Consider the following 23,312-nt stretch of genomic DNA (forward strand, 5'->3'; position numbering starts at 1 on the left):
CTCCCCCCCCCCCCCCCCCCCCCCCGCAGGAAGGGGTGGCAGCTAAGTGCCGGTCTGGGTTAGAGCTATTAAAATCCCATTAATACTGTATCGTAGGTCGCTATGTTTGTTAGGAAATGTGTGCTATGGATTTAGTGTATATTTGCTTTGTTAGGATGTCGTATGAGACTTAGAAGTCACCAAGATATATCTCCTTCTCAGGTTTTTATTTCAGGGCAATAATGGAACGGTCTTGTACACGGGAGACTTCAGATTGGCAAAGGGAGAAGCCACCAGAATGGAGCTTCTGCACTCTGGGGGCAGGTATGTAATTCCTTTTTTTTTTTGAGAGAGCAGGCACACGAGCAGGGGGAGGGGCAGAGGGAGAGAAAGAGAGAATCCCAAGTCGACTTCACACCCAGCACAGAGCTCGACCCGGGGCTCCATCGTATGACCCTGAGATCATGACCTGAGCAGAAATCAGAAGTCAGATGCTTAACTGATTGAGCCCCCACCCCAAGGTGTCCCAGACTTCACATAATTCTTGAATGGAGGACTGAATCATCTACAAAGTTTTACTGATCCTTTCCCCCCAAATATAAGCCTTTCTTTCAACTAGAAATCAAAGTTTATTATATTTGTGATAGTAAAGCAAAATTTTCTTCTTGAAATGGGGTGGTGGTAACGTTCTGTATGTTGATTGGGGCAGTAGTTATGTGAACCTGTCAAAACTCACCGAATTATATTTACAAAATCTGTGTAATTTATTGTGTGGAAATCATTTCCCAACAAAGTTGATTTAACAAAAAAATTCCAAATTCAATGGAACACCGTCTAAAATTACTGAGAATTTAAACTTTACATATATTTTATTTCACATTAGATGGTTAACACCAATTATTGTTGTTGTGTTTTTTTTCCAGAGTGAAAGACATCCAAAGTGTATACTTAGATACTACTTTCTGTGATCCAAAATTTTATCAAATTCCTAGTCGAGTAAGTCTCCCCAGAGAAGCAGGGGTGGTAATCGGGGTGTGGCTGTATTTCTAGTAGGAAGTTTCTAGAATAACATGTCAGATCATAATCGCCCCATAATTAATTGGCATTAATACCTGTGACTGTTGGGAGTGGAAAGGGTGAGTGATGTTCTTAAAAGTGTTAAATGCCTTTTAAAACTCCTGCCCAGGAGGAGTGTCTGAGTGGAGTAGTAGAGCTGGTTCGAAGCTGGATCACTCGGAGTCCATACCATGTCGTGTGGCTGAACTGCAAAGCAGCTTACGGGTATGAGTACCTATTCACCAACCTTAGTGAAGAATTTGGAGTCCAGGTATGGTGATGGCTCTTTCTTTTCTGTTGCTCCTTCCAGCCTCTACTTTCCTCCCCCTCCCCCTCCCCCAAAACCCTACCGCAGTAGAAGAGGGAAGCAACCTATGAAAGGGCGTGTATTGGGGGCCTGGGTGGCTCAGTCGTCAAGCGCCTGCCTTCCCCTCAGATCATGATCCCAGGGTCCTGGGATCGAGCCCTGCATTGGGCTCCTTGCTCAGTCCAGGGGAGCCTGCGTCCTCTTCTCCCTCTGCCTCTCCCCCTACTTGTGCACTCTCTCTCTCTCTCTCTCTGGTCAAATAAATGAAATCTTTAAACAAAACAAAACAAAAACCAAACAAAACCACAAAGGACGAGTGGCCCGGGTTGGCAGCCCCTGTGGAGTGAGAGGTCATCTCTTTTTATTCATGTGCTCTCGGGGGGAGCCAAGTGCAGCCCTGTGGCTGAGAAGAGCCCTTTGACGAAATGTCCTGTAGATGACGTTTTTTTTCAGAACTGTGGGTCATGAAACAAATGTAGTGATCTGAGTGTATTGCTTCCAGTCCGAGTAATGATGGTTTTGTGAGCGTTTACGTAGAAAATCAGACACGTGCCTTTACATAACGTGTGTGTGAGCGCGTGTGCTGGGTTCCCCTGGGAAACCTATTTCTTACTGTGGGTCCTGGTCCAGGTGTGTGAAAACCACTGTCCTAGAGCACCGAAGCTTCTGGATGGATCGGCTTATATCAGGCTGGGAGGGAGTTGGGTTTCACCTGTCCCTTCCTCGTGGCTCGTGCTGGGCTCTCAGACGGAGCCGCCGAGCCCGTGGCTCCTGTCTTGTCCCGACAGAAGATGGGAGTTCTGGGAATGACCCTGAATAAAACAAAGTGCTGGAGCGGGTTGGACGTTTAAGTTCCGCTCTGTTTTGTACCTTCTCACATAGACCCCCAGCCAACAAACTTGTGCCAAGAACTTACTTCTACACAGTGTCATTCCGTAAAATAAAAACGATGTAGCTTTTCTGCATTTGAAATTTTAAAAAAATTCCTCCCTCCCTCCCTTCGTAAGTCTCCCTCTGTCCTCCTTTCCTTAATTTTTTCCTCCCTTTAGGTCCCTCTGCTGAAATACATTGGTATAAAGTTGTGAATTCTCCATTTTGAGAAGGATTTGCTTTCATTCTTAGCTTTTCATTCCTGTTTTTTTGGTGTTAAATTGCCTTTTAAAAATCACAGTGTATTATAATAGGTCGTGTACGCGTGCGCGCGCGCACACACACACACACACACACACACACACACTGATCTCTATTATCTGCTTTTTTTTAACCTGTCCTCTCTTGATGAAATACAAAGGTAGCCAGTCCCAAATTTGTGTTTACCGTAAATGTTCGTGTGTGTGAAATCTAGGAAGGCCTTGCAGGAAGGAACCGTGGGCTGAGGAGGGGTGTAGATGGGGGAGAGCAGCCTTGGGTGGTGACCCGGTGACCTCAGAGTCGTCCTGGCGTGAGCCCTCTCTCAGGCCCCTGAATCCCTTCTAGGGGATAGAAACAATTTCAGATCAGGAATTTAAAAAGGGACAGCAGGGAGGTTTTTTTGGCTAAGGGACCTCAGAGATGATCTCTGGCAACTTTTTCAGGCTTCTTTATTTTTTTGAGGATAAAAAAGTTTCTGTAGGTCTGTACACCTCAAAATTTACCCCTTTTTATCTCCTTAGAGAGTCCAGAAAAGCAAATTTGTTATTACTTGTTAGTTGTTAGTAAACAGGGAGTGAGCGGAATAGGCCACAGGGTAAGTAAGCAGTTATGCTGGATTCTTTTTATGCTTGTCTTGGTATTAATTACCCCAGCGATTTGACATTATTCTAATCTGTTGTTAATCAGATTTCAAAATGAGAATACTACTTATTTGTGCCATTTCATAGTCCTAATATCAATTTACATACATGTTACTTACTTTAAAAGAGAGTATTTTTTAAAACTGACACATTGGTTTAACAATTTAAAATGTATTAGCCTTAAAATTCTAAAGGTGGCTAAGGTTTCTTTTTGTTTTTGTTTTTTTTTTTTGTTTTTCTGCATCTGCTCTCCCCCTTTTAATCCTGTAAAGGGGTGTGTGGTAAGGGGGGAATCTGGGTCTCTGCTTCCTACTCCAGCTGTGTCCCCCTGAAACTGCCCTGCTTCCATGGCATGTTGGGGGTGTGTCGTCCCAAGTCAGTGATTCTTGATTGCTGACATATTTAGAGTAAAACTTGACACATAGTAGGTGTACAATAAATAGGAGTTGAATGACTTGATGGATTGAAGGACAGTTGAGTTGACTCTTGAACAACACGGGTTTGAACTACACGGGTCCATTCATACGTGGATTTTCTTCGATAGACACGGTATTGTATCACACACAGTACTGTGTGGTGACAGATGGTGGCTACACCTGTGGGCACAGCATAACCCACAGTTACAGGCTCGTCCAGTCACTAAGTTGTACACCTGAAACTAACGTAACATTGTGGGTCAGCTGTACCTCAATAAAAAAAAAATACAGTGCAGTACTCCCAAGTGTATTTTCTGTTATGATTTTCTGAATAACATTTTCTTTTCTTTAGCTTGCTCTGTTGTAAGAATACAGTGTGTGATACATACACAGAATATGTGTTAGTTGACTGTTGATGGTATCAGTAAGCCTTCTGATCAACGGTAGGCTATTAGCGGGAGTAGAAAGTTACGGGGATTTTTGATTGTGGGAGTTGGTGTCCCAACCCCTGTGTTGTTCAGGGTCAGCTGTATTAGTGTGATTCGAGGAAATCCACCGAGTCTCCGGAATGTTTTATTACCACCACCAGTAGGCACTAATGCTGACTGGTGGGAATATGATCTTCGTCCTTTGCTGGTTGATATCCTGGCAGAATACCAGTGTGCACTGAAATAGCCAAAAACTAGGGGTGTTTTGTTTTGAAGATTTTATTTATTTGAGTGGGGGGCCGGGGATTGGCAAGCGGACTCGGTGCTGAACTGGGAGCCCTGCACGGGGCTTGATCCCAGCCACCCCACCCAAAACTAAGTTTTAAGAAAGAAGAAAGTGCACTAACTGGATGATTTGCTCGGCATAATTACCCTTGAACAGTTCATAGGAAATACAATTCAAAAGAATAGGCTTATATGTGTTATTTTATTCAGATTCATGTGGACAAACTAGACATGTTTAGAAACATGCCGGACATTCTTCATCATCTCACAACAGACCGCAGCACTCAGATCCATGCCTGTCGCCATCCGAAGGTACGGAGTAAATTGTTTTTCTTGTTGTGGGAGTGATGTATTACCCCAGGCCACGCAGCTGGACGTTACTGTGTTCCATTGCCATAGACGGCGTGGTAGGAAACAGAGACCCTCTTTGTTTTTTAGTGAAATAAATCCATACGCATTGGATACATGTTTATTTGTAGTGAATTACACAATGAGTAATGTATTTATAAAGAAATTAGCTATATATTAGAGCTTATAACTTAAGAAAACACAATCCATTGTTATTTATATTTGAGACTCATGACCTGTGTACACATGTATAAACTATTTTTCTTCTCATTTGAGTTAAATACTTAGATCTAACTTTGCTTCACACTTTGAAATGGTTTTATATATCGCTGGTCCAGTCTCAGATGAGCGTTTTTAGTGTCTTTGCAGCTCATTTGTAATTCATTTTCGAGTGCCAGCATAGAACTCCCTTCACTTAATAAGTACCCTTCTGTTATTAAAGGTCAGGTATTAAATTTTGCATTTGCCCTTAACATTTTTTTTCCCTCTCAATTTATATAGTCATTCAATGTCACTAATACTAAATTGTGATCTTCAGAGGTGGGGGTTTGCATGATCATGAGTTTCCTCTAAATTTTAAAATATCTGAGCATTCAAATGCTGAGTAGTTTTTATTTTTAAACATTGTATTTACATATTAACTCACTGTGATAGTAATATTGGCTCCATTGCCAAAAACCTAAAGTAGACTTGCTCAGCCCTAAAGTAAAGCATAATTAAAAAAAAAAAAAAGAATTCTCATGTGTAACATGGAATATTCTACTTCAGACCACTGTAGGATAACCACAAGGTAAGAAATTATTTTGGTGATTGGTAAGCTGCCTATCAAAACCCGAGTCATGAATTTATTTCACCCTTTTGTGTGTCTGTGCACAGACACACATCCTCACCGAATTCGCAGATGGATCGACATCACTTAGAGAATAGCAACTGTTTTGTCCCTTTTTTGTTGGACTTGTAGCCTTTGGTCCGCACAAGCCCCGTAAATCTTTTAATTGGCAGACTTCTCTGCTCTGAGTTTTCTTACATCCCACAAAGTAGCTGCATTTGTAACTGTCACTCCTGTCACTTCCCACATGGCTACTTGCCTTGGGACACTCCTTGGAGTGGCTTAGTTCTCAGGTCCCGTGGCCTCAGGAATCCTGCTCACGGCTCACACCCCGCATATCCCCCGCCTCCTCGTCAGGACCCACAGCAGAGGCCCTGATGACCTTTGATTTGGATGGAGTGCTAATGGTTTTGTAGGACCCGATGCATACACGACGTCTTCGGGAAAATAGTCCCACTGGTTTTCAGCCTTTAAAAACACTTTTGTTACTTTTTCCTCCAACTTTGTTTTGAAAAAATTGGATATGCGGCCCGTATTCATTCTTCCCTGGTTGTGTAGTAGTGTCCTTCTTAGCGTGTGGAGAGGGAGCAGGGCATCCTGAGCGAAGGTCGGGTGTGTGTTGCGGTCACTGTGGCCTCTTCCGTCTCTTGATGTAGATTAAGTGTCCAGCCTTTCACTTTTCTTTCAGGACATTGATATTTTTGAAGAGACCAGGCCAGTCGTTTTGCAGAATGGTCCTAAATTTGGCATTATCTGATTGTCTCCTTACATCTGCTTTTTTATTTCATGTCTGTAAACTTATAAACACTTGTTTTTGAGACCCTGCCCACAAAGAGATTTGTTGAAAGTGTTGAACTGCTTTTCTGTTTTTGAAATCTTTTAGGCAGAGGAATATTTTCATTGGAATAAATTACCTTGTGGAATTATTTCCAAAAATAGAATTCCACTCCACACAATCAGCATTAAACCATCCACTATGTGGTTTGGAGAAAGAACCAGAAAAACAAATGTAATTGTGAGGTAAGAAAGCAACCTCTCTTTTGAGAGAAACCTTGCTTTTGAGGTAACTTATCTGGTTTATTTTAGTTTTTTTGTTTGTTTCTTCTTTTTAAAGGTTTTATTTATGGGGACGCCTGGGTGGCTCAGTCCGTTAATAAGCGTCTGCCTTTGGCTTGGGTCATGATCTCAGGGTCCTGGGATCAAGTCCCTCATCGGGCTCCCTGCTTCTCCCTCTGCCTGCTGCTCCCCCTGCTTGTGCTCGCGCAGTATGTCAAATAAATAAAATCTTTTTTAAAAAAACATTTTACTTATTTGAGAGAGAGAAGGGGAGGGGCAGAGGGAGAGAAAGCAGCAGACTTTCTGCTGAGCAGGAAGCCCGATTTGGGCGGATCCCAGGACCCAGAGATCATGACCTGAGCTGAAGGCAGATGCTTAACCGACTGAGACCCCCAGGCGCCCTGATTTGTTTTAGATTAAGTGCAGTCTAGCCTAACCCAAAGAGGAGGATATACTATAATTGTGGAGAATAACTTCCGAAATTTAAATGCTATTTAAAGAGGTGCTACTTCCAAACCTGCCTGATGGCCAGTACCATGAGCCAGGATTTCCTGAAGCCTACTCCAGTCGGGTGGCTGGAGAGTGGAGGTGTCTTGCTTGTCGGGGAGTAGAGTGGGGAACTGGCGTCGTGGGGGATAGAAGCCCTCGGTGGAGTAGAGGAGTACCATAATCGTCATGTTTCAGCAGTACTTCCCTTAATATTGGGTATTCAGAATGCCTACGAGTATTTGTATTTCTGGAGAGTTCCCTCTTGTCCCGGGGAGAAACCCGTGACTGTAGGGTGGTTTTATATTGGAATGGATTAAGTGGGAAGGCATGAAATTTAGAGCTTAGCTTAGTTTGGATAAGTGACCTTTTAATTTTGTGTTTTCATTTCCCTTTAGGACTGGAGAGAGTTCATACAGAGCTTGTTTTTCTTTTCATTCTTCCTACAGTGAGGTAAGAGGAGCCCATGTACTCAGGACTCTGTTGCCAGCTGCTTTGGCGGCCTTCATGGTGACAGCATTAGTCCCCCCGACTACCTGAGGCATCTCTTTCCCTACTGCTTAAGATTTGTTGTGGCTTTTCCTAAAGAAATGTAGGGGAAATGTCAGCAGATGAGCTGTGTTTACTGAGTACAGAGGAAATTGGTTATTATCACCTGTTTTCAGCCTAAACATTGAATACGGATGATTAAGGTTTTCTTCCCGTCTCGCTTCCTGCATGCATTTTAACTTCCCCACTTCGGTTGTTCTGTTCACCTGTCCTAAGAGGTCTTATGTAAAGGAGTATCACGGATAAAATCTCATGGGCAGCCTCAAGGTGCTGTCCAGGTTTTTGTCCTCTTCCAAGATTGGATTGTGCTGAAAAATTGAAAAAAAGTCCTGAATATTCAGCAGTGGGGAAGAACAAAGGTGATTGAGATAAAGACCTTATTCTTAGGAGTTTAAGGTTTATTAAATGGTTTTATTAGGATCCTTTTTATTTTTATTTTTTGTTTTTTTAATTAGCCAGCATATAGGAGGACATCATTAGTTTCGGATGTAGAGTTCAGTACTTCAACAGTTGCATTGTTAGGATCCTTTTTATATAGAGAATTGGCCTATTCACTAGCGTGGGAACTTGAATATGTGTAATTTATTTGCAAACTCCTCGTGCATTTCAAAAGTAAATGCTAGCATCTTGTAAGTGCTGAGTTTTAGTAATTTCATGTACGTATCAGGAGAAAAAGGTATATAAAATCAGACTTTGTATGACACTTGAAGTCACATATAATTTTAGTTTGACCATTTCAGCACTTAAAGATTGATTTCCCTGATAACTATTATTTTTGTATTTGGGATACATGGATACAGCACTGCCGCAGTGAGCCGTGGACGTGTTAATGATTTGAACAGGTGGATTCTTCCAGAGCTCCAGGTAGTGGCATTCTTATCAAGTCAGCCATAGTATTGTAAATGATTCTTTATCATATTATCAAAATATTACAATGACATCTCTATTAAATAACTTACCTTAACTTTCAGGTACAAATAGGTTATCCAAGAGCAGCCTGGAAGGAATTCATTGTGATGGTATTATTTAGTTAATGTGTTTTCCTTATTTTATCCTGAAATCTCAGATTGTTGTCAGAGCCTCCTTCTGGGGATTTGTCTTTGGTTTGGCGTCTGGCTCAGCAGCAGGGTCCCTGCCTGTTGATCCCATAGTGGCTGGGTGTCCTGTCTCAGCCACGGGGAGGGCATCTAATCAGGGAAGAGGGTAGGCCTTACTTTTTCACTTAGGACAACTTCTGGCCCATTTCCCTCCTTCAGTGCAGTTAGCAGCTGAGTTGGGGAGCATAAGCCCTCCTGCGATTTTATGCACTTACCCCCCAGGAAGGAGCTGTTTCCCTGGTGCTTGAGCGGAGAGATGAAGCAGATGACCCCCCGGCCTGCCGTCAGCCCGCCACACTCCCCCTGGATTAGCGCTCGTGATCACGCACACCGTGGGTCGCTGTGCGCGCCACGTGGTCATCTTCTCTCAGGGTGGCGAGAAGCAGACAGGCTTTTCTGAGACGTGCTCTAATTAATAGGCCTATCCCAAGTATAGATCATGTTAAAATATATTTAAAAACGTAAATAGTGGATTTTAAAGAATTATTTATTTTAGAGCACGCATGTGAGTGGGAGGAGGGGCAGAGGGAGAAAGAGACTCTGGAGCAGACTCCCTGCAGAGCCGCACAAGGGGCTCCATCTCACGACCCTGAGATCGTGACCTGAGCTGAAACCAAGAGTCGGCTGCTTACCCGTCCGAGCCACCCAGGCGCCCCCATAAATTGTAGATTTAAGTATCATTTCCTGTCAGATTTTTTCAAATACAGCTGATCCTCCTTATCTGTGGATTCCTTATTTACAAGTTTGCTTGCTCACTAAAATTTGTTGTGACCCCCAAATTCATAGTGGCAGCACTGCGGGGTTGTTTGCAGACACGCCCAGCAGTCACCGGCCACGCAGATGCCCAGTTTAGGCCGCACAAGGCCGTGCTGTGCCCTCTCCGCCGAGCTCGTGGGGTAAACAGGGCTCCTTCTGCAGTCAGTCCCGTGCTGCGTTGTACACAGTTCTGTGCTGCTGGTTGGGGATTTCACTGTCTGAAACGGCCCCAAGTGCAGTGCTGAGGTGCTGTGTATGTTCCTAAGCACACAGGCTGGCAGGTGCCTTCTGGAGAAAAGCCGTGTGTTTGATAAGCTTTGTTCAGGGACGAGTTATGGTGCTGTTGACTGTGAGTTCATAGTAATGAATCAACAGTACATACTGAATATAGGTGTCTTTTTTTTTTTTTTTTTAAGATTTTATTTATCAGAGAGAGACAGTTTGCGAGCACAAGTGGGGGGAGGGGCAGAGGAAGAAACAGGCTCCGCGTTGAGCAAAGAGCCGGATGTGGGACTCTGGGATCATGACCTGAGCCAAAGGCAGACACTGAACCAACTGACTGAGGCACCCAGGTGCCCCTGAATTGGTATCTTTGAACACACACACACATAAAACAAGGTGATGCATTGATAGGTTGACAAAAACGCAGTGACCAGAGGTTCAGAGGAACCTTCTTTTCCCCTTACGAGTAGTGGTTCAGTGTTTGCTCATTCACCGTTCCCGGTGACCTCAAGGAACATAACCCCTGCGGATAATGAGAATAGACAGTGTTCATGAATTGTTTTAAGGCAGACATCTGATGTAAGGACATCAGCTTGTACAAGGGACAGAGGGTGCCTGTCTAGTAGGTGTCTCTTGTCTCCTGTGGCCACTTCATTTCTAAGTAGAAGGAGCCTCAGATTTCTACCAGCCTCAACTTTGAATTAATTACGCAAATCATGTAGCTTGTGGGCAGGTAAATAATAGTTTCTGTTTGCATGCCTGCTCTGAAAATACAAAAGAATTTGTTTATGAAAAATACCTGAAGAATGAATGGGTCCTCTTGTTTTTTCTCCTGTTTTAAGTAAGGTAGCCACTTTAATATGAAGTTATTGATAATTCGTGGGTTCCTACCTCTTGATTTGGTAGAGTTGAGTTCTAATAATCTCAGAACTCAGTTTCCCCATTTGCAGAAGGGAATAAAAACCTTTGTGTTGTCATTATCTTTGTGATGGATAATTCCATTGAATGTTAAACATATGCCAGGTGCCGAACACTTCACATGCATTATCTCATTTATACTTTTAGATGAAGAATCTAATAACTTAGAGACTTCAGGTAACTTGACCAAGGTTACATGCTCACCAAGATGTATTAAGCGACAAAGCTGAAACTTGTCTGCGTTGTAGAGATGTTTTGAGGAGTAGTGACAGAGCTCTTGTTTAGCATTCTGAACTTTGCAGAAAATCAAGGTATTCATGAAATTTTTGCATTGTCCTCTAGATGAGAATAAATTTAGAACAAATCAAGCATCCTGGAAGATGCAATTTCCTTATTTTATTTGCTGGAGAAAAGATGCAATTCTAAAACCTTGTTTTCTTGTGTGTATTAAATATTCACCTTAATTCTCATTTACTTGAAGGGAATTAGTTAATTATGGGTGACTTTCTTAGACAAGGAAACTAATGTCATTTAAAGAAATACAGGGGTGCGTGGGTGGCTCGGTTGTTTTAGCGTCTGCCTTTGGCTCAGGTCATGATCCCAGGGCTTGGGATCAAGCCCAGCAGGTGGCTCCTTGCTCAGCAGGGGGCCTGTTTCTCCCTCTCCCTGTGCCCCTCCCCCCTGCTTGTGCTGTCTTGCTGTCAATAAATAAAATCTTTAAAAAAAATAGAATCTTTGATGGGGCGCTTGGGTGGCTCAGTCGTTAAGCGTCTGCCTTCGGCTCAGGCCGTGATCCCGGCGTTCTGAGATGGAGCCCCACATCAGGCTCCTCCGCTGGGAGCCTGCTTCTTCCTCTCCCACTCCCCCTGCTTGTGTTCCCTCTCTCGCTGGCTGTCTCTGTCAAATAAATAAATAAAATCTTTAAAAAAAAAAGTAAAATAGAATCTTTGAATTCCATTACTAATTCCTAGTCCTTACTGTGGAACAGAATCACCCAAAGAACATTTAAATATCCTGATCCCAGTACCCACTGTAGCTCAGTATCAAAAGTCTTTTTGGGGGTGGGCCTGAGTGTTGGATAGTTTTTTCCCAGGAGGGCCCCAGGCGATCCCCATGTGCAGCTAGTATTGAGAACCACACCATAAGAAATTCCTGCTGCTCTTTCTCCCGCCCTCCGTTTTGTTGCCTAACACCCAGATTTTTCGGTATAGAGATAATCGACCCGTTTTATTTTCCTTCCTCTAGATTAAAGATTTCTTGAGCTACATCTCTCCTGTGAACGTGTATCCAAATGTCATTCCAATAGGCACAACTATGGATAAGGTTGTAGAAATGTGAGTAGTTGCTCCTCGTGGAACTTCTGTAGAACAGGCTGGATGCTGAGACTAGTTTTGGGCCTAAAAACGGGGGCAAGGATGTAAATAAGATGGGCATGGCTGTAAATATGTGTCTGCTTGGGAGCCCGATGCCTTTCTTCAAGTGGGTATTTTATCTATAATCCTAAAGGCTTCTGGGAATCTGGCACAAGGAAGCAGTGGGCAGTGAGGCCCTCAAGAAAGGGCAGGCCATCCTCAAATCTGGTTTCCATGCCATTTTGTATTTTATCATCACTGTGCCTTAGCTTTCAGTCTCTAGAATAAGGAGATCAAATTTGTGAGATTCTTATGAGAAAGAAGTAGGGCAAGAGTAAGCAGCCAGCTCTGTGGTATTCCCTGAACGCCAGGTGTCACCGTATCACTCACTGGTCTTGTAGGACAGGGCCCTGCTTGTCTGCAGTGCAGGAGCAAATGCAGGGTTCGGCCTTCCCTCAGTCCTACGATTAGATAGCTGTGTAGCAGCGTGTATTTAAGCGCTTATGTTCACCACTTTGTTACAGTGAAGCGGTTTTTAAATTATTAAACCTGGCTTTTCAGTCTTGAAAAGTAGTTATATGATTTTCCCCATGGCCAAATTTTTATCATCTCTGTAAGTGATGCTTACGTTCTAGCAGCTTTCCCCACAGGAAAAAATAAAATATTCATATTCGTTTCAGCTTAAAGCCTTTATGCCGATCTTCCCAAAGTACTGAGCCAAAGTATAAACCACTTGGAAAATTGAAGAGAGCCAGAAAAACTCATCTACGCTCAGGTAAGAAAATGACCCGGGGTTCAGAGGTGCGGGTTCCCATGCAAGCCTTTTTCCCAGGCTACTCCGGTCTGGTAAAAGCTGCAGTGGGCAGAGGCGGGCCGGGGACCCACTGTCACTCAGACTTGTCACCATGCTCTCAGCAAGTGCTTTGCCTTCCTTTCTCAGCCTGTGAAATTAGGAGTCCTGTCTCCTTCACGGGCTTAAAACAAGTGACCTGGAGAACTGTGCCTGTACTGAACGATGTTCTCAGCTTTCTGGAAGTAGGCCGTGTGGTTTGTGTAGGCCACAGGGAGAGGCTGTGCTGTTAATCTTGGACATTTCCTTCAAGATACTAGTAAATGCTGATGATGGGAACTTTTCTTGTCATCATTTCCAACCAGATTGATCAGTAGTGCTTAACACTCATGGATTTTCTCTGTACTTTCCTGCTTTTTCTCATTGCTACTTTAGTTTTCCGGCGAAGACCAGAGGTAACCTCTGAGGAGGAAATCAGAGCTGCAGTTTCCAAACAAAGCTCTGCTCCTTTATAGCAGCCAGACTTCGTAGTTAGGATTCTCAGGTTTCATTGCTTTGGTGGGGAGTCTGTTACTGTGCCGTGTAGCTCATACATGACCCAAAGAGTAGATAATAATGGTAGTGTTTATTGAAGCTCTGCTGTATACGGCAGGTGTTGTGCTAGGTCTTTTACATACATTACAGCTAAACCCCAAACCTCGAAGGGCTATCATCCCAATTGTACTAATGAGGAAAATGAAGTTTAGAGGGTGAAGTAAATCCCCCAAGGTCCAGCCAGAAGTAAGTGATGGGGCTGGAATTCTAATCCAGACCTGTCTTTCCCATCTCCATTTCTGCATTTCCTCTCATTTCGAATCAAATTGAAAACCTTAAGATGCAAATTCCAGGACTGATTCTAGAAAAACAGTTGTATTTTCAGATGTACAGCTATCATGTATGACATCTTCTAATCCTTCGTATATACAAACTTAATTGTAGGGTTTTTTTAAGAACGCTTTACCAAGGTATAATTGATAACAATAAATTGCACATTTAGTGTCCAATTTGATAGACTTACATATGCATATACTTGAGAAGCCTTCACCATAATTAAGATAATGAAAATATCCATTACCCCCAAGTTTCCTTGTGCCACTTTGTAATTCCTCCCAGCTGTCCCTCTTGCCCCCTGCTGTCTTCCTCCGTGCCATGGCAACCACTGATCTACTTTCTATCAGATTAGGTAGCATTTTCTAAAATAATCATATACAAGTATATGTCTGGCTTATTTCACTCAGCATATTTATTTTGAAATTTATCAATACTGTTGCATGTATCAATAGTTTGTTCTTTTTTTATTGATGAATAGTATTCCACTCCATGGATATACATCCATTCCTGTTGTTATACATTTGGGTTGTCTCCAGTTTTTGGTGATTACAAATAAAGCTGTAAAGATTCATGTGCAAATCTTTGTATGAATGTATGCTTTCATACTAGGAGTAGTCAGAGGGTAGCTGTGTCTTTAAGAAACTGCCAAATTGTTTTCCAGAGTGGTTGGACCATTTTGCATTCTTGCCAGTTCTCTTGCTCTACTTATTGCCAGTATTTTTAGATATCCTAATGTGTGTGCAGTGGTATCTCATGGTTTTAATTTGTATTTTTCTAAAGCCTAGTGAGGCTGAGCATCTTTTAATGTTCTTATTGGCATCCATGTATTATCATTGGTGAGGTGTCTGTCAAATCTTTCCCCATTTTTAAAATTATTTTGTTGCTTTTTTATTACTGAATTTTCAGAGTTTCTGGATATAAATTATTATTACATGCTTTGCAAAACCTTGCAGTTTGTCGCTCATCTTTGCAGTCTCTTAGAGTCTTTTGAAGAGCAGAAATATTAAATTTTGATGTTCAATTTACTAATATTTATTTATTTATTGGTAGTATAACTAAGAACTCTTTGCCTGACTCAAGGTCACAAAGATTTTCTCCTCTCTTTCCTGATAGAAATTTTTGTAGTTTTAGGTTTTACATTTAGGTCTGTGATCCATTTTCTAGTTATTTTGTGTGTGTGTGTGGTGTGTGTCTCTCTCTCTCCTGCATATGGACATCCAGGTGCTCTAGAACCATTTGTTGAAAAGAGTTATCTTTTTTCCTACGGAATCGACTTTGTGCTTTTGTTGAAAATCAGTTGACAATATATGTGGGGGTCTCCTTCTGGACTTTTTGTTATGTTCCATCATCTCTGTCTTGACATCAGTACTGCCCTATCTTTATTATTGTACCTTTATAAATTTTGAAGGTAAGTGATACAAGTTCTTGAACTCTTGCTATTTTTCAAAGTTGTTTTGGCTATTCCAAGTCCTTTGCATTTTCATATGAATTTTAGAATCATCTTGCCATTTGTACAAAATGTCCACTGGAGGGAGTCTGATTGGGATTGTGGTAAATTAGTTGATCAGTCTGGGAAGAATAGATTACATTTAATCTCTTGTTGGTTTATTGGCTGTAACTATTTTAGTGGCTTATAGTATACATCTTTAACCTATCAGAGTGAAAAGTTAAGATACGTATTATTCTAGTAATGGTATAATACAGTATAAGAAACTGAATGACAGTATGGCTGCATTTCCCCCCTCACACTCTGTGCAGTTTTTGTCATACATTTTACTTGTGTAAATCCCACAATATTTTTTTGCTTTAAACTGTCAGTTTTTTAAAGCATTATTGCAGTATAATTTATATACCATAAATTTTACCCTTTTTAGGGTGAACACTTCCGTGGCTGTTACTATCAGACGTGCAGCCATTTGCCACTGTAATTTCAGAGCATTTCTGTTGCTCCACACTGTGCCCATTTCGAGTCACTCGCCCCATTAGCACCTCCAGTTGTAGGCAACCACTAAATCTATAGATTTGTCTCTCCTGGACATTTCATGTAAACGGAACTATACAACGTTTGGTCTTTTGTGCCTGGCTTCTTAGCATAATGTTTTCAGAGTTCATCTGTCTTGTATGTATCAGTACTTAGTCCTTTTTATTGCCACATTTTATGTATCCATTCATCAGTTGATGGACATTTGGGTTGTTTCTGCTTTTTAGTTATGAATTATGCTGCTTTGAATATTTGTATACATGTCTGTGTGTGGACATAGGATTTATTTATTGGGGTAAATAACCTAGGAGTAGCATTTCTAGATGATAGTGGGGGTGGGGGTCTTAGTCTGAGCAGCCATAACAAAATATCACAGACTGGGTGGGTTAAATAACAGACATTTCTCGTAACTCAGGAGGCTGGAAGTCCAAGATCATGGTGCTGGCAAAGTAAGTTTCATTCTGAGGCCTCGTCTCTGCTTGTAGGCAGCTATCCTGTCGCTGTGTGCTGACATGCCCTTTCCTGGGGCATGTGCTGGGGGCAGAGGGCTGTAGTCCCCGGGGAGGGGGCTCTCTGATGTCTCTTATAAGGACACTAATCTTATTTGATCAGAGTCCTATCCTTACTGACTTAATTACACCCTTTGAGGCTCCATTTCCAAATACAGCCACACTGGGGGTTGGGGCTTCAACATGTGAATTGGGGGGAGGGCATATTTATTCCAGAACATACATAGAGTAAATCTATGTTTTACTATTTTAACAAACTATTAGAGAAACTATTTTCCAACTAGAACACATTTTTATTCCCACTCATTGAAGATCTAGTTTTCTCTACATTGTAGCTCACATTTTGTCTTTTGATTGTAGCCATTCTACTGGGTATAAAGAGGTATCTCGTAGTTTTGATTTGCATTTCATTATTTATTTTGAGCTTAATTCATGTGCTTATTGGCCATTTATGTTCTTTGCTAAAATGTATGCTTCGGTCTTTTGCCCATTTTTAAATTGGATGATCGATCTTATTGCATTGTAAGAGTTCTTGATAGAGTCTGGGTATAAGTCCTTTATTAGATATGATTTGCAAATACTTTCTTCCAGTCTACAGCTTGTCTTTTCACTTTCTTGATGGTGTCTTTTGTAGTTTGAAATTTTGAATTTTGATTAAGTCCAGTTTATCTAATTTTTGTTTTACTTCTTGTGCTTTTAGTGTCCTAATCAACTATTGCTTAATCCAAGATCACGAAGATTTACTCCCATGTTTTCTTGATCATTTTACCAGAAGTTTACCCTGTTAGGTTCTATATAATTTTGGACTTCTAAGAATATTCATGCACTTTGTTCTGACATGTGGTTAAGTGGTTTGGCTACAGTGTGATCCTTTTGTGTTTTGCTTTTTATCTTTGTTAGGCAGGAACAGGGCAGCATCTGGTCTAGAATTAACTCTCCCCACTACTAAGGCCCCTTTTAGTACCCTTTCAGCCGCCATGTGAACTATAAGGGGTTCCACTCTAGTGGGAACAGGCACTGTTCCTAGCACTGTGTGTATTCTAGGCACTGTTTCTTTCAGTTCTTTGGAGTAAGTTTTCCCTGGCCTCAGGTAGTTACCTCACAAGCATGCACTTGTCTGTTCGCTGAGCACTAGAGGAGGCCCTCTCTCCAGGCCTCTGCTCTGTAGGCTTCTGCCACCTTGGCTTCCTGACTCCCAGTCACACCTTCTCAACAACACGATGTCCATGGGCTCTACCTGGGTGTTTCCTTCCTGCCTGGAAACAGTCACCAAGTTAACTGGGGCAGTCTAAGAGCTCCCTTCATTTGTTTTTCATGTCTCAGGTGTCCTTGTCCTTCCTTGCCTGATGTCTGATTTCTTGAGAGCCCTTTGTTATATTTTGTCTGGTTTTTTAGTTGTTTCAGGTGGGAAGTTAAATGTAGTCCCTGTTACTCTTGGCTGGAAGCAGAAATCTTAAACATCTATCCCTATGACACTTATTTTTGTTGAGTATGTGGTTTTTTTGGTTTTTTGATTGGGCCACTAGTTTTTCCATTTTATTGTTTTTGCTTTTTCTTTTTGATTTTGTTCCTTGTTGATTCCTTAACATTTTTATTCCTTATTAATATAGCAATTTTTGTAGCTTTTATTCGTACAGGTATAGATCTTACGGTCAGTCTAAGAGATGGTTTTAGATATATTTTGTAAGCCATAGGGAGGTTTGCTTTAGTCCATGTCACTGACTTTATAATTCTGTCCTGTGCATATGGCTGTAAGGTCTGTGGTGATTTCTACTAGTGTGTTGGGTGGTTTTTCAGTTTCTTTAGTCTGTTAAATATGTTCTGTTGAAGAAAATCAGTACTAATACCCATGTAATATTGAACAAATCTTGGAGCAACTGATTTTTCTGAGGGGTAAGTTGAGGAGCCATTCTTTTCTTAGCCTTTTTTGAAAAGCATTTCAATAAAGCTGTTTGTGCTCTGATATCTTATATTTAATAATTATTATAAATTGTAGCTAATTGAGAAAGTAGTTACATAGAATTCCACAACTCTAAATTATTTCATATATTTTAATGTACTTCCTCCTCCCCATTCATTTATATAAATATCCAGAACTCAGAGGACATTAAAGTTTAAAAAACAACATTGTTTAGGCACCATGAAGAAAGTAGTAACCATAGTGCAAGAACAGGGTCCTGAAGTTCTTCCGTTGTGTACGACTTGTGGAGAGGTGGACAGCAGTCCTTAAGCAGGAACCAGGGCAGGGAGGGGGGAAGGAAAGACACTTGAGGGCTTGCAGCAAGGGCTGTTTCCTAATAGCTGTACAAGTGTGGAGGTGCATACAAGCTGAAAAGCAGTTAAACTTTTTGTGGTCAAAAAAACGGCTGCATGCTTTGCATTACGGCTATAATGGTGTATTTCCTCTTTCTTTGTACATTTAACTTCACTTTAGGTCTGTTTCATACCTCTCATTATTGGGTGCAATTGTAGAAATTAAGGTGCTTGATTTGTTGTCCAGTGTGGTTTTACAGACATGATGGTGGAAAGTATCTATGAATTGTAATATTTGTCCTTTTTAACATTGGGTTTAGTTGTGTTTATCAGCTTGTGTAAATGCCGTTAAGGATTTTAACACTTTTTTCATATAGAGAAATTTAAAATTTTTATATTGTCATAAGAGAATTCATAGTATCAGAATCTTGATAGTTTAGTATAGAAACTTTTTTAGATACAGATGAATTGTTTGTTTTGCCAGATTTTTACTGTTGAAACAGACCGTGATAATGTTATAGTCACTAATCTAGAAGAACATGAAACTGTTCAACTTAGAGATGATATGGAAATATTGCCTAAAACATAACTGTGGCAAAAACAAATTTATGATCCATGTTTTGAAATATAAGCCATATCTTGGAGCTGAGAATGATTCCAAATATAGTCACTAGACATCTCAGTCACCTTAAGTCCTTCAGAAAAGGAGATAACTCATTGCTTAAGGATTAGGCAGAGCCAGGAATCAAACTGACCGGGTTTTGACCCAGAGTCTTGTCACACCACTTCTCTAGGCTGGTCTCATTGGTAAAATGTAAGCAGAATGATCTCTGTGGTCCATTTTTTAAAAGGAGCTTTTAAAAATGTAGTGTTTAGCTACATCCTTTATCACTGGAAAAAATGTTATCTTTTTAAGTAGGTAGTTATAAGGTAACACTAGAACAATTAAGTTGCCATGGACAGTAGTCTCATGAGCATTTAATTTTCTTCTTAGGTGTCATTAGAAGGCAGGAAAATATTTGTTCCCTGCGCCCCCCCCCCAATTACATGCCTACTCCATTTATGAGAATTTCATTCTCCAAGTAAGGTTTCCTCCTTTTAAGAATTTAAGGGGATTGGCTCATTATATGGCTAATGTAACATGCTTAAAAAAAAAAATCCGTAAATTAAATTCATTGGTTTTCAGTTCGTGACACTTCAAAGTAAGCCCCCATTTGGCACATTTGTTCCCCTCAGTATCTATCACAGCCTTGTGCACTTGGCTGGCTCAGGCTGCTATGATAAATACCGGAAGACTGGATGACTTAGCAACAGATATTTACTTCTCACAGTTCTGGAGACTGGGATGTCCAAGGTCAAGGTGCCAGCAGATCTGGTTCTTGAAGAGGACCCATTTCCTGGTTGTAGACAGCCTCCTTCTCAGTGTGTGCTCACCTGGCCTTTCCACACGCTGTCCATGCATAAAGAAGGAAAGTGAGAAATCTGTCTTCCTCTTCTTACAAAGACACTAATCCCATCTTACGGGTCCCACCTCCAAATACCATGACACCTGTGGCTAGGGCTTCAAATTAGGAACCTTTGAGGACACAGACATTTTAGCCCATAACATGCACAAAATATTCACAGAAGAAAAATGGTAGAAAAATGTTTTATTTATTCAGCCAATTCACTGAGTATCTATTATTTGCCGAGCATATACAGTTTGCAAACTGGCTGTTGAACAGTAATCTATAGAACTTAAAGCACAAACCACATTATTGTGTCCCACCTTCAGGGATTCAGTAGGTCTGGAATGAGATATAGAAAGCTGTATTTTTTAAAAAGGGTTTCCAGGGGCTCCTGGCTAGCTCAGTCAGAAGAGCATGCAACTCTTGATCTCGGTCGTGAGTCTGAGCCCCATGTTGGGTATAGATTAAATAAATGAATAAAAAATAAAAAAGCTTTCCAAATGAGGCTAATGAACAGCCAGGTTTGAAAACCACTGGTATAGGCATTGTGGCCTATTTGGGGAACACAGATCTATATACTCAAGTTTGGCACTAGTTGACAGGCGGTAAACTGTTCAAAATATCCTAAGGGCCCTTTTTCTTCAAAGAAAAGTGAACTGTTATTTGCAGTTCCACCAAATGAAAACATAGCTAAGTGCTACAAATTGGTTTTTAAATTAAAAGCACAAATTGGCTCCTTTGCATTGTTTCCCATATATCTCCTGTGTTTTCCTGCAGAGGAGGAAGACGACCTCTTTGATGATCCCGTGCCATTACCGTTAAGGCACAAGGCTCCATACCAGCTAAGTCTTCACCCTGACGTATTTGTAATGACTGCAACATCACAAAGCCAGCCTGAACAACAGAGGCAAAGCACAGGCTACCTCAAAGCAGAGAGTATGCAAACCTTTCCTTGGGCAAACTTTATAGATTGTGAAGAATCTAACAGCGAAAGTGAAGAAGAATTACAAACCCCAGCTTCATCTCAAGAAGACGTGGGTGCTGTGACACACCACCAGCAAAAGGCTGATGGAGAAGTACCACGGTGGGAAGTATTCTTTAAAAGAAATGATGAAATCACAGATGACGGTTTAGAAAACCCCCCTTCTTCCACAGAGGCAGGGGGCTCTCAGTCACCAAAGATTTTTAGTGACTCTGATGGGGAATCAACTCACATCTCTTCCCAGAATTCTTCTCAGTCAACACACATATCTGAACAAGGGAGTCAAGGCTGGGACAGCCAATCGGACACTGTTTTGTTATCATCCCAGGAGAGAAAGAGTGGGGATATTACCTCCTTAAACAAAGGGAGCTACAGACCAAGAATCAAAGAGAATACTCCTGCCTCTCAGATGGAACAAAATGTACTTTGTCCAAAGGATACTTACTCTGACGTGAAACACAGAGATCAAGATGGAAAGATGGTTCCCAGTGTTGGAGAACCAACCACTCTAAGCAGCGGGAAGCACATACCTCAGGAGAAAAGGCTGTTAAATCTTAGCACCAATGCAGATTCCCAGAGCTCCTCAGACTTTGAAATTCCCTCAACACCAGAAGCTGAGCTACCTAAAGAAGAGCATTTACATTATTTATATGAGAAGCTGGCAAGAGGGGAGAATATAGTCATTGAAAAAAGAAAAAGCTCACTCTTAGATACTTAAAAACGAAAAGCCTTGCATTCTAGAGCAACCAGTAAAAACCCTACGCAAAGAGGTAAGAGTCCCAATCATAACAGACACATCAGAGTGGAGTACTTAAAAATGGTCCTGTAACCTAAACCGGGCAGTAAAAGGGAAGCAGAGAACAAAAAATAGGGGTGAAAAACAGAAAAGATATGGTAACTAAGTCCAGACATCAATAATTAAGTGAAAATGGTCAGAACACACCAATGAAAATATAGTGAAAAAACAACCCTCCAAGACGCAGTCTCTAAGAAACTCACTGCAAATGATGCAGGGAGGGTAAAAGTAAAGGATGGGGAAAGGTATCTAAATACTACTTAAAAGAAAGCTGGAGTGACTATATTAATATCACACACATTTCTAATAAAAAGTCCAGTTCACTAAGACACAATGCTAAATGTATATGTACCTAAAAACAGCTTCAAAACATACAAAGCAAAAACCAAGGAGCAAGACAAACTAATGCACAACTCTAGCTGGCGACTCTACCATTCCTCTGTCAGTACTAGAATTAGCATACAGAAGGTGAGCAAGGATATAGAACTGAATAATAGTACCATTGACCAACTGGGTCTGATTGACACAGAACACTCCTCCCAGCAACAGAAGTGCCTCTGGCACACTCACAATAGACGACTGTATCCTGCAGGACCATAAAAACACTTCAAGCAATCAGCCCCTTATATATCTCAAAAGATATATCACTTAAGAATGCTGGTGTGAATACGATGACAAATTTAAAAGTAGAAAAATTAGGACCTAGAAGAAAATAATTAAATAGTAAAAGCATAAGTGTGTTCTGTGAGTCGTTTGATTTCCTTCAAGCCTGTCAGTGGGTTATGTTTTTGCATAGTTATGTGTTTAATAAAGTTCTATTAATAAATATTCAACACTTTGGGGTATGCTGGCATTTTAGAGATTAAGGAAGCAAAAGGAGAGATTTCACTTAAAAGGAGTTTAAGTGGAGTCTCTCAAACAATTTGCAGATCAATTAAACTAAATGATACACATTATCACCGTGCTGCACTGATCCTTTGTTTCTAGCTCAGCAGCTACTCCCAGCTTTTGATGAAATACATTCCACAGACACAGCATGACTGGGGTAAAAATACATGCATCCCATTTTACCCCTCTCTCCTAGGAGTACTATTACCTAAATGCAAAGTGAGCATAAAATTACTGAAGAGACCAGTAGAGATTGCAGATCACTGGTTGAATATCAAGTCATAACTACAACAGTCCTGATACAAGAACCCAGAGACTTCATTTTTTTATTTATAGCTCTAAAAATTAGTTACACTTCATTATTACAAATCATATAATCAAATGTAACTATATATTCACTGACACCAAAGACGTCGTCATCTTAACAGTCTAGCTTTATAACCCAAGGTGGGAATTGAAAACATGCCTGGAAACATTCTTCTGAATTTTTTAGCACTTTATAATCACATTGCCAATTTAATATCACATACTTCCATATTCTCATTGTTTTATAGGTGAACCTGGTATAATAAATGCCAGCTGAGTGAATTTAAGGGCTAGGAGCACTAGAACAAACTTTAAAAAACAAACTTGTATCACCAAACATTTTAAAGTACAGGCTTACAGTACAGAATAATTGTAGCAAATACTTACATATGGTGCTTACTCTGTGATGATGCTTCATTCTTTTACACACTGGACATCAACTCCTTTATTCCTCACCATCACCCTTTGAGGTAAATTTATTTTCCCCATTCACAAATGAGGAGGCTAAGGCACAGAGAGGTAGTTCACATAGCTGGGAAGGGGTGAAGCGGGGACTGAAAACACAGGCAATTCAAGCTCAGAGTCCATGCTCTTAGCCACTAGCAGTAATGCCCCTCAAAAAGAGTACAGGAC

The 23,312-nt window shown here is 41.1% G+C and overlaps 1 protein-coding gene across 3 annotated transcripts in view; it reads left to right on the top strand.

Annotated features, from left to right (window-relative positions):
* Positions 1-22,318, top strand: part of DCLRE1C (DNA cross-link repair 1C) — a 34,274-nt gene extending 11,956 nt beyond the window's left edge. For all 3 annotated transcript variants that reach the window (XM_040645379.1, XM_040645382.1, XM_040645380.1), the window contains 9 exons: positions 202-303; positions 903-975; positions 1,166-1,306; positions 4,454-4,555; positions 6,304-6,440; positions 7,361-7,415; positions 11,750-11,838; positions 12,537-12,631; positions 20,485-22,318. In XM_040645379.1, coding sequence (XP_040501313.1) covers positions 202-303; positions 903-975; positions 1,166-1,306; positions 4,454-4,555; positions 6,304-6,440; positions 7,361-7,415; positions 11,750-11,838; positions 12,537-12,631; positions 20,485-21,407 — 1,717 coding nt within the window. In that variant the 3' untranslated portion in view covers positions 21,408-22,318. The remainder of the gene's footprint in view (positions 1-201; positions 304-902; positions 976-1,165; positions 1,307-4,453; positions 4,556-6,303; positions 6,441-7,360; positions 7,416-11,749; positions 11,839-12,536; positions 12,632-20,484) is intronic.
* Positions 22,319-23,312: the final 994 nt, after the last annotated feature.

The sequence above is a fragment of the Ursus maritimus genome, unplaced genomic scaffold (genome assembly GCF_017311325.1).
Source record: "Ursus maritimus isolate PB19 unplaced genomic scaffold, ASM1731132v1 scaffold_31, whole genome shotgun sequence".
Lineage (NCBI taxonomy): Eukaryota > Metazoa > Chordata > Mammalia > Carnivora > Ursidae > Ursus > Ursus maritimus.